Below are 11,452 nucleotides of genomic sequence, written 5' to 3' on the forward strand. Positions count from 1 at the left end.
GCGCCAGGCCGCCGGGGCGATCCCAGGACAAAACGCTCGGGACGCCATGTAGCTGGGGAGGTGAGCGGCCGCAGGGGTGGCGCCGAGTTCTGGCCATCTCGACCTCCAGGATCCTGGGGACTCGGTGCCTGGGCCCCGGAGTCCGCGCCTTACGGTCCACCGAGCGGGGTGTCCCCGTGGGTGCTCAAACCCGGAGCCCCCGGCTTGGAGACTCCGAGGCCCCGGCTCCCTCCAAGCGCCTGCTCCCGCCCACCTGAACAGGGAATGGGGGCAGGAAGCAGCGGCCTCCGGCCCCACGCGGCACCTGCCCACCTTCCCTCTCACCCCCACCTCGGGACCCTGGTCTCGGAGTGCAGCTCTGCCTGCCCCAAGCGCCGCCCGTCCGTTCCTCGGGGACAGTTTGGCGGCTTTGTGCCTAATAGCAGCGCTGGCCCCGCGTGTCTTGCAACCCTCGCGCTGGGGCCCGGAAAAGAGATTGAAAATAAAAACTTTTCCAGCCTTGGCAGACCGACCGGCCCGGTCCTCCGGGCTCCCAGGCCGCGACCGCCTCCCCTACCCTCCGCTCCCCGCGGGTCCTAGCGCCCGGCGCTGCGGCGCTGAACAGAACCGGAGGACCCCGAGCCATGGAGAGGTGGAGAGGTGCTTCTGCGCGGAATCGGAGAGGTCGCCTGGAGGGCAGAGGTGGAAGACACAGGGTCATCGCCCCTGGACCTCTTTCTTCGGTCTCTCCGCTCGGCGCTGTGCGTGGCGGCGCTTCCGAAACAGCGTCCTTGTGCTCCCACTCTGCGCGGACCCCTTCTGGGGACTTATTTCTCCTTTTAAAGCAAGTCTGCACCACGGTAGCTCAGAGACCGAGACTCGCCCTCCATCCCCCGGCGCGGCCCCTGTGGGTGATCCCGGGTTCCCTGGCAATTGGCTGGAAGTGGGTGCCTTGGGGAGGCGGAGGGCAGGACCCCGCAGCCGACCACGTGTGTGCGGGGGCAACAGACCGTCCCGGGATCTGGCCCAGCGCGCCCAGGATTGTTCAGCTCGCAGCGCCGGAGTCAGTGGGCGTTGCGCTGCGGCCTCTGGCAGCCAGCGCTTTGCTCCGACCCCACGCACCGCCCCAGGAGAGGCGGCGCTAAGACCCGGCAGGCGCCGCGCCGCCACCGCCGGTGGTCAGAGGCTAGTTTGGGCACTAGAGGGCGACGCCACCCGGGTCGGTATAAATGCGGAGCCCGCGCAGGCCTGGCCATTCGCGACCGGGAGTTGCGCGGGCGCCAGCGAGTAGGGACTCCGGGTGGGCGGCAGCGGCGTCCCGCGCAGGCTGGAGGCGCCCAGGCTCGCCATGCCGGGAGGACTCTAGCTCCCCCATGGAGTCGGCCGACTTCTACGAGGCGGAGCCGCGGCCCCCGATGAGCAGCCACCTCCAGAGTCCCCCGCACGCGCCTGGCAGCGCCGCCTTCGGTTTTCCCCGGGGCCCGGGCCCCGCGCAGCCCCCAGCTCAACCTGCCGCTCTAGAGCCTCTGGGCGGTATCTGCGAACACGAGACGTCCATCGACATCAGCGCCTACATCGACCCGGCCGCCTTTAACGACGAGTTCCTGGCCGACCTGTTCCAGCACAGCCGGCAGCAGGAGAAGGCCAAGGCGGCCGCGGCCCCCGTGGGCGGCGGCGGCGACTACGACTACCCGGGCGCCCCCGCGGGCCCCGGCGGCGCAGTCATGCCCGGGGGAGCGCACGGACCCCCTCCCGGCTACGGCTGCGCGGCGGCCGGCTACCTGGACGGAAGGTTGGAGCCCCTGTACGAGCGCGTCGGGGCGCCGGCGCTGCGGCCGCTGGTGATCAAGCAGGAGCCGCGCGAGGAGGACGAGGCGAAGCAGCTGGCGCTGGCTGGCCTCTTCCCCTACCAGCCGCCGCCGCCGCCCCCGCCGCCGCACTCGCACCCGCCGTCCGCACACCTGGCCGCCCCGCACCTGCAGTTCCAGATCGCTCACTGCGGCCAGACCACCATGCACCTGCAGCCCGGCCACCCCACGCCGCCGCCCACGCCCGTGCCCAGCCCGCACCCAGCGCCCGCTCTCGGCTCCGCGGGCCTACCCGGCCCTGGCGGCGCGCTCAAGGGGCTGGCCGCCGCGCACCCCGACCTCCGCACGGGCGGCGGCGCGGGCAAGGCCAAGAAGTCGGTAGACAAGAACAGCAACGAATACCGGGTGCGGCGCGAGCGCAACAACATTGCGGTGCGCAAGAGCCGCGACAAGGCCAAGCAGCGCAACGTGGAGACGCAGCAGAAGGTGCTGGAGCTGACCAGTGACAATGACCGCCTGCGCAAGCGGGTGGAACAGTTGAGCCGCGAACTGGACACTCTGCGGGGCATCTTCCGCCAGCTGCCCGAGAGCTCCCTGGTAAAGGCCATGGGCAACTGCGCGTGAGGCGCGCGGCGGCGGGACCGCCCTAGGCCGGCCCCTGGCGGGGACCAGGGAAGAGTGGTTTCGGGTCGCCGGATCCCTAAGGGGGCCCGAGCCGCGCAAGCCAGGACTAGGTGATTCCGGTGTAGACTGAAAGCCTGGTCTGCTCCGCGTGTCCCCTCCACCCCCGTCCTCTACGCCGGGCTCGGTGCGTCTGAGAGAGGGGTCGGGCAGTGGCTTCCCGGTGCAAGAGACGCGCAGTGAGGCTGAACCGGGAGCCGGGCAATTCTAGTATTAAGGAATAACCTTGTGCCTTGGAAACGAAAACTCACGGCTCTGATTCCTACGGAGTAGGGGGAGCAATTACGTGCCTTGCCATTTTGTTGGGAGGATTCCTGCTGCCTTCTGGAGGCTGCAGCAGGCCCACTGCGGGAGGAAGTTTCAGGGAGCAGATTCTGACAAACCAGCCCAGCCTCCCCATAGTACCTCTTCTTACAGAGGAAAGAAACCCAGGGACTGGGGATTTTCAACCCAAGGTTGCTCCCCTAGTTCTACATGAAGGGGGAGGGTCCCTTGTTCCTTGCCTCTCCCTATGAGCCTGCAACAGGCTGGGCTTCCCCTGGCAAGGCTCCCTGAGATGGGGGTCACCAAGTGACCAGTGGGAAGAGGACACCTCCCCACCCTTCCACAGCCAGACCAGAAAGTTGAGCCATGGGTCAGCCATAAGGACATGTGTTTGTGGGAGCAGTAGCCTGGTGGAAGAGGCAAACCTCTGGGCTTCCTCTGGGGTGGGGATGGGGGCTGCAGAGACCCTGGGAGCCTCAGCCTACCCTGGCTGGATGTCGCCAGCATTGCCATATGAACTTGAAGCACACTCAGTCCATCCCAGAGGGCCGGAGTCCTGAGAACTTTCCAAATATTTTGCTTTATCAGCCGATATCAACACTTGCATCTGGCCTCTTTGCGTCCCAGCGGTGCCTTGTGCAATGTGGATGTGCACTTCTATGCTAAACCACCATTTTATTTGGGTTTTGTTTTGTTTTGGTTTGCTCAGATACTTGCCAAAATGAGACTCTGTGTCAGCAGCGTGGGGGAGGGTCCGAGGCTCTCTTTCCTTTTGGTTTGGGATTGCTTTTCCTCCCGTGGGGCCAGTGAGGTGAGGTGGGCTCCCCTTTTCCCCCTCGGCTTTCCTGGGGTGGTGGTGGTGGGCCTCCGTCCTTTCTGGCCGACTCAGTCCCTGTGGGGGCTTTTTCCAGCCCAGGCTGGCCACAGGATTGTGCCCCCAGGGGCCCTGGCTCCAGGTCTGGGAGGGAGGCGGTCTCCAACCAACACGCACAGACTGGGAACACAGACCTCGGGGGGGTTGGGGCAGGGAAGGACAGTTTGGTTCTCTTCTTTTGGGGAGAACGTAGAGTTTTGTGTTCGATGTTTTATGTATTATATCTATAATATAAACATATCAAAGTGAATTTTGGTGTCTTTTTAAAACCAGAAAGAGCTCCTTCCAAGGTTTTTTATGAGCCAGGTCACATTTGTAAACAATCACCGCGTATTCTCTGGCTGAGATCCTGACTTTCGTTAGTTCTTTGTTGATCCTGAGCCCCTTTTTACCTTAAGGTGACTTCTCCCAATCAAGGCAAAGCAATGGCTGGGGGAGGACAAGACTCCAAGCTGAGAATACCCAGAGCCCAAAGGACAGTGAGTCTCTTCTTCTTCGAAGGAAGGAGTCTTGGGGTCCTGGCTGAGGTCCCTAAAACTGTGGAGGGCCTCTCATTTGCTTCTGGGATTTTGGAGAGGGAGCTCTCAGCGGAGGTTTGCTCGCCCCTTCTAGAATTGGGCAGGCCTGGCCCAGCAGCTCCAGGCCCCAGACGCCCCTTGGCCACACACACTTCCAGATCACTCACAGCTCCAGTTCTAAAGCAGCCTGAACACCCACCTTTGCCCCCGGCCTCTGGCAGGCCCCTGAGCCTGCAGGAAGAGGCCCTGACTGGTAAGAACATTCCCCTCTCACTTTCTCTGGACCATGTGGGTGCAGCCTACTCCAGTGATGTCCTGGGGAGGCAGCCTGAAGGCTGTGCACCCTTCCAGCCAACCCACCCCAGGAAGGGAGAGCCACAGCAGCCCGCAGGGGCCCGGAGCTGCCTCCTACTGCCTGTCTAGCCCCTCCCCGCAGACCCCCTGCCAAGGAGCCAAGGCTTGCATTAGCTTCCCAACAGGGACCAGGCTGCACCAAGCGGGAGGCTGACTCCTAATGAGACCTCCGTTCCGACGGCTTCCTGGTGAGGACAGGAACCCCAGCACCCCCTTAGCAGCAGCGGCAGCCAACCAAGGGAGGCGCGCCCTCAGTCCTGAAATAACAGGGCTTGGGAGGAAGTAGCCCAGAGGTCGGCCTGGCCTTCAGATTTTACCCTCTTCAAGAGTAAAACGCTATTTGCCTCTTGTTTCCACCCCGAGAGTGTTCACTGCGCTGCTGGCAGCACATGCCAGCGGCGATGGGGGCATTTTCAAGAAATAACATTCATTTATAAAGGCTGCAAGCTTTAGGTTTACCTGCCTGCATGGTGAACAGGGACACCTTGCCCCCACCCTTTCCTCCCACCCCCACCTCCCGCCCTCTGCATCCTGTGCCTTGCCGCCTCCTCACCCATGGGCGCCCGTGGCAGAGGACAGGCCACGAGCCCTCTGAGGAGGCGGCGGCCTGCCCCGCGCCCTGGGAACCGAGGATGCAGAGCTGTACTGCCCGCCCAGGGGCCTGGGGCAGGCCGCGGCTTGCTAGTACACCCAGCCAACCCTCTCGGAGTTCAGCGCTGATTCCAGTTTTTCTTGTTTGAGGGGCTGATCCTGGGCTTCCCCCTTTGCCCCCAGAACAGGTCCCAGGATGAGCGGGGGAGGAACTGCTTTCCCCTCCCTCCCCCCCCTTCTTCCTCTCCTCCCCCCTCCTCCTCCCCTCCCACTGCCCCTTTGGGGGGTTCCTCTTTCAAAGCTGTCAGCGCACAGGACACTCCCTCCCACTGCTGATCCTGAGGTCCGGGGCAGGCTTCCTCAAGGACCCATCCAACCACAGCCAGCCCCCGGAAAGGGGTGCAGCTGGTGGAACCTCCAGCATGGTCCACAGGAGACAGAGCAGCCCTCCTGCAGGAGGAGGCGGTGCCTAGCACGAGAGATCTCCTAGGGAGAACTTCCCCTTGCCACCCGCTGTTCCCTCCTGACTACAGCCTTCATGAAGAACCACTGCAAGAGCCTGGCACTGAGTGTACCCCAAGTATCTATTGGAATCCTACTGTGTGCCAAGGACAGTGCATTCAGCTGGGAGCAGGCAGAACTGACCTCTGCTGTTGTGGAGCTCACAGTCTTGTGGCCTGAAGATGTGGTTGAGTGTGACAAGTGTGATGATGGGGTGAATAGGGGCTACCAGGGAAGGCTTCCTGGAGGCAGTGGCTTTGATCCTAGACCTGGTGAGGCCTTGTCTCAAATGCCTGGATGCTTCTGCCTTGCACCATTCTCCCCACGAAAGGTGGCACCTGAGAGTAGGGAACTCATCCCCCTCACTGGGCCACCCCTGAGCTTGGGTGCCCCTGACAGCTGTGCTCAAAGGAGCCAGCCTCCGGGGAAGGAGGGCAATAGGGAAGCAACTCCTTTACCCGCAGATAACTCCTGGTGGTTTAGTGCTGTCACGGATGTTACGCTTATCTTTAGATCGCCTGGGAATCTGGTGAAGACGGGGTTTGGTCCTGACACCTGCCATGAGCAACTGGAACTGGGGAGGAGCGTCTGCCCCTCCCAGGCCTCCCGGCCCCTCCGTCCCAGGTCCCAGGCAGGAGCCTGTCAGGCCTCCTTCGTGGGCTGCTGACTTCACGGGAGGGGCGGGGGCCGCGGGGAGAGGAAGCGGGAGGCCACTCAGTGAAGGTCAAGAGGGCACAGAGACCCTTACCTTGCTGAGCCAAGAGGCCTCTCCAGGGACACCCACAGGCATGGGGCAGGGCCCCTTGCCTGGGTGGCAGCCATGTCCCGTTCAGTTTCTTTCCTCTGCTGCCGGGTGGAAGGAGACTTTCCTTTCCTTTCTTTTTTCTTTTTCTTTAATTAAAACTGAACAACCAGCACCTTGAAAAATATTTCTTGATTCTGTGAAAAGACTTGTGCTCCCTCCCCCTCTCCCAGGACCCCTCCACCTCCTCCACACCCCTCTCCGTGGACGGAGCATTTGACGTAAGCAGAGACATAGGAAAGATACCAATTCACTATCAAAGCATCCTAGCCCCATCCCAGAGCAATTAAAAAGCCAGATGGAATCTCTGGGAAATAGCATTAATAACGCGAACAATCTGTGAAGGCCGGCAGGGACCCAGGAGCCGCAGAAGGGGGACGGGAGGGCGGGTGCTGTGCTGTGGCAGTGCCGGGACGGGAGTTCGCAGGGACAGCACAGCCAGGCTGTAGCCGGGAAGGGGCCATCGCCAGGGTCTGCCCGAGGTCTGGCCCCCGCCAGCCTCTCCCCGCCAGTCCCTGCCAGGCCCACTGTGCAGCCTGGATTCTGGCCGCGGTCGCGGCAAAGATGGAGCCAGACAAACGTGGAACCCATTATTCAGGCAGCTGCGGCCTCGACCAGCCCCTTTTTGGCACCCAAGGGCTTTGCTTCTCTTCACTTTTGTTTTTATTTATTATTTTCTAGTCCTCTGGCCCCACCCACTGGAAACAGGCCTCCCTGGGTGTAGGGCTTCCCAAGGCGCCTTTTCTCTTCATTTACCGTGCCCACATCCACTGCCTGTACCAAACACCACCAGAAAATAGTGTCGGGGTGGCCTGGACCGCTCTTCTTTAAGAGACAACCTCATCCTCTCCTTTCCATTCTTGGCCTAAAGAGCTGCCAGGCAGGGGCTTGGGGACCAGAGCTCCCTACTGCAGGAAACAACACAAGGCCGCCAGAAATGAATCTCCACCTTGGCACCCTACTGCAGCTGCACTGTTGCTTCTACAAAGTTACTCTTAAAATGTAAGAGTCTTAAGAAAGGTGGTCCGCAGGGTCCTCGGTGGTTCTCAAGGCCTTTGTGTGACTGGCTTCCCTCCCAGCTCCGGAAAGATGGTTGTGCTCTAGGGGGGCCGGTGGACCCGGAGGAGTTTGGATTGTTGGAGAGGGGAAGGGATGAGGGAAAGGCGAGGCAGTGCCGTGTACCCCGAAGCTGCTGCGGGGCCTCTGGGACCACGGGTTTTCTGCTTGAAAGGTTTTTCCGGTCTTATCCACACTGTAGGGTGAATGTCAAGCTGGTTATTGAGGGAAGATGGCCAGAGGGTAAGGACACCAGTGGCCAAATACGGCGGCATAGGTTCAGGGAGTGCCTCCCAGGGACGCGGCCGGCCTGAAGAAGTCCATCTCAGCATGCCCTGCGCCTTCATATCTGAAGGCATTTGGCTCCTCTGCAAGGAGCAGCCCAACCTCTCACCAGAAAGTCTCTCCTACAGCAGCCCCTATCCCTTCCCTGCTCCAGCCCTGGCAGCCTCTCTGAGTGTGCCCTGGCCCCCAAGCCAACCAGAGCACTGTCCCCAGCGTCCTCCCACCCCTACACCCTCCAGGAAGGTCCTGCCCCTCTCGCTGATGAGGAAATGCGGCTGATTTACTGCAGCCTTCCCCGGGGTACGTTGGGCAATGGGCTCAGGAGGACTTGATGGGCAAGGCCCTGCCTGAAGGACTGGGACAAGGGGGTGTCGGGGCGGGGGGTATGCCCTGCACGGGTCCCTCCAGAAGGAGCCACCGTGACCTTCGACATCAGGTTAGGACCCGCCGGGAGTAGCCTCGTTGAGTGATTTACAATTTGCAAACACGTTTTATTTGATTCCTGAGTTTTGGTAGAGCAATTACAGTGACTAAGCATGACAAATCACTCCCAACACAATGTCTGCTCGCTGTTAGGAAATGCGTTTGCTTCACTATTCTGCCTGGTGCGGCAACATTTTAAAAATAGACTCATTCACTGTACTTGAAGGCAATTTGTTCCAAATTTTCCCACTAATTTGATTTTAATCTGATATTTAAAATTTGTGTGACCACATTCCCACTGATTTATAGGGAATCTGCCCTACCTGGCAGCAGTTTAATTGGCCCCAGCCCAGGAGTCCACAGGACAGAGGGTTTAAATCCCAAAAGAACCTGAAGGCGCAAGAGATGTGGGACTGAGCATGGCATGCCATGCGCCTGGGACCACTAAAAGTGCGAGTGGGGCTAGGGGCCACTGCTGGGGCCCGGCACATAGTAGGCCTTCAAGCTCTCAGTGAGCAGATGAACCCAGCTCTGAAATGGCACCTGTGGAAAGTGTGTGCTGAGCTGGATTCTGGAGGAAGGACGCAGGTTCCCGGGTGATGAGTGGAAGTTTCTGATCTCTTCCATTCCCGGGGAGAGAGACTGTGCCCGGCAGGCATCGGGCGGCCCCATCCGAATCCTGGCTTTGCTTCTTTACTGCCCGTGTGGCCCTGGCCAGGTCTCTTAACTTCTCTGAGGTTCAATTTCCTTTTATGCAAAACAGGCACTGGAGGCGTCAGGTTGTGAAAGGTGAAAGAGGCAGAGCTGGGGAGACAGGGTGGGGTGGGGTGGGGAGGTGGGGGGCGGGTTGCAGACAGAGGATCCCAAAGAACTCTGGTGGAAGGAGAGTTTAGGGTGAAAACCTTGAACCAGAATCACCCCATCATCACTGATGTCATTTTAATGCAGCTTAGATGTTCCCAAAAGGTGGTTTTCATTTGTTCAGAAAACACTTACTCTTGCCGGTGACCTTGAAGGCTGACAGGGGGGTCCAACCCTCCCCTCCCCTCCGCAGAGTTGGCCAGGGCACCCCGTGAGCAGACACAGATCCCACAGTGAAAGGTCCTTGATACAAGTGCATGATCCCAGATGACACCCACTGCTTGGTCCCCATTTGGGACTCTCCAAATCCTGACAGCCCTGATCCCACAGGCGTCCCCACCATCTGCCTTCCACTTGGAGAGCAGTGCTATCCCGGGGTGCTGAGAGGGGAGCAGGAGGCCTCTGCTGTGGTGGGGGAGGGAAGCCCCTCACGCCTGTTGCCTCCAGCCCCCATTGGGCCATTTGGGTCCCAGAGAAAGAGTAGAGAGGTTGCCCTCTGCTCTGTGGGGTGGGCTTCAGACAAATAGGGGCATTCCTGGGGTCTTGGAAGGGCCGAGGAGGGGACACAAGGGCAGATGGCAGGGCACCTGGGCCAAAGCTTCTCCAGGGGCAAGAGCTGGGGAAACCTGCCCTGCTCCACCCTTCACTGCCAGGAGTGCCGCCAAAAGAAGGTTCCTAGTTAATGAGCAAACTCCTCAAGCAGAGCAGGGAGGCAGCGCTCAGCCACCCCCGCTTTCCCGCTCAAGCACAGGAAGCAGTGTATGATACCTGCAGGGCCACGGGGCATTGAGTGGGGCTGGGAGCGCCTTAAATCCCCGCTTCTCCAGACCCGGGTCCGCGGGGTGCAGGGCAGCAGAAAGGAGAGAGAACAGGCCCTGGCAGGGGCCACTCCAGGTAGCCAGGAGAGCAGGGCTGGGTGGGCACGGGCGAGCAGGAATGTGCCCCATGCTGATAGACTTGGGCTGATTGTGAGCTTGGCCTGGAGGAGCTTTCAGGCCCAGGAGGGGCCGGAAAAGTGTCCCCCGATGAGCCGTTCCCAAGTTCCTCGAGGCCCCGGCCTCCTGGGTTTGAGGAGCCGTCTCAACTCGGAGAGGCGGGGGCATGAGTCATGGGCCAGGCCCGCTGAACCGGGGGGAGGTGGGGACGGAGGCTCCAAGCCCGAAATGTGTCAGAGGCGAGATGAGCATCTTGAGTGACGCAGAGTTTATGTAATTATGTGGGGCAGTGCTGCCCGGGGTTGGGGTGGGGGGGGTGGGAGCCAAACGAGAAAGGAGAGCAGCCCGTTCAGGTCCTCTCCGTCAGCGGGGCTGTATCCAGGAGCAGCCACTCACCAAGGAGCGAGGGGGCCCGAGACGTGCCCCGGCCAGGTGTCTCGAGTCACAGAGCCAAGCAGGTTCCATCAGAGGTCCCATCCCAGCAGTGAGAAGACAGGGGCAGGATTAGAACCCAGGCTCCTAGGCTCTGTGCCCACTGGGTTAACCTAATCCCCTTCACCCCCAACCCCATCTAAGGGAATGAATGCTCATGTTTTCTTAACACTCTCATTATCGGCTTTATTCCATGACACCCCCTCCCAGCCCTCCTCCACTCAACATTCCTCAACTTAATTTACTTTAGTTTATAATTTTTTAAATTAAATCAACTACCCGCTGTTTGGAACCTCTTTGAGAATTTCAGAAATTGAAATAACATGTCAGAGATGCTGCGAATCTGAGTTCAGGGCCCAGATGGCACTCCCATCTCCACTCATTGCAAGCTAGGGAATTACTGTCAGCTGGCGGCTGTCCCCGTGAGACAAGCCACTGGGACTGCTATCCCCACTGCACAGTGACCGGGGGTGGAGACCTGGTGCTGGGGATGGGGAAGTCTGGCGTAAGCCCAAGGACCAGGGTGGGGCCGGAGGCTCCAGGAGGCTGCGCTGAGAAGCTGCTCCCAGCACCCAGATCCTGATGCCGGTTAGACAAGGGCCGGGCCTGTGTCCCCACCCACTGGGGGCGTGAGACCATGTGTATCCCAGCCTCACCACACACCTGCTGTGTGACCCAGCACAGGTCTGGCAGCCTCTCTGTTTGAGCATGTCTGAGAGGTGTGCCGCAATTCCCAGAGGCAAGATGATGAATGGGTGTCCCTCCAGAACACAGCAACCACGAGAACCTGGTCCCACATCACACTGAGAAGGACCAGGACCCTGGCTGCCAAGAGGGTAGAGTGAGTCAGAAACAAACCACCCACCTGCCGGTCAGATCACTCGCCTGCCCAAGAGAGCTCAGGGTTGGGAGCAGGACCCGGTGTTGGGTAATTTTCTGCCCACCTCTGGGATTTGACTCCTGGATCCTTGCCATTCAGGTTCGAAGTGACACTGGTGGGCTGAGCAGTGAGGGGCATGAATGTTCTTTGGTGCCACCATGTTGAGGCTAGGGTTGAAGGACCCTAAGGTGATGCTGCTGGCATCATC

The 11,452-nt window shown here is 60.4% G+C and overlaps 1 protein-coding gene across 1 annotated transcript; it reads left to right on the plus strand.

The window, feature by feature from the left end:
- The first annotated feature begins 1,222 nt into the window (after window positions 1-1,222).
- On the plus strand, window positions 1,223-4,662 carry CEBPA (CCAAT enhancer binding protein alpha). The gene has a single exon (XM_077132236.1). The coding sequence runs from the start codon at window positions 1,353-1,355 to the stop codon at window positions 2,409-2,411; it is 1,059 nt and encodes a 352-aa protein (XP_076988351.1). The 5' UTR covers window positions 1,223-1,352; the 3' UTR covers window positions 2,412-4,662.
- The last annotated feature ends 6,790 nt before the right edge of the window (window positions 4,663-11,452 follow it).

Source organism: Tamandua tetradactyla, chromosome 16 (assembly GCF_023851605.1).
Source record: "Tamandua tetradactyla isolate mTamTet1 chromosome 16, mTamTet1.pri, whole genome shotgun sequence".
NCBI lineage: Eukaryota > Metazoa > Chordata > Mammalia > Pilosa > Myrmecophagidae > Tamandua > Tamandua tetradactyla.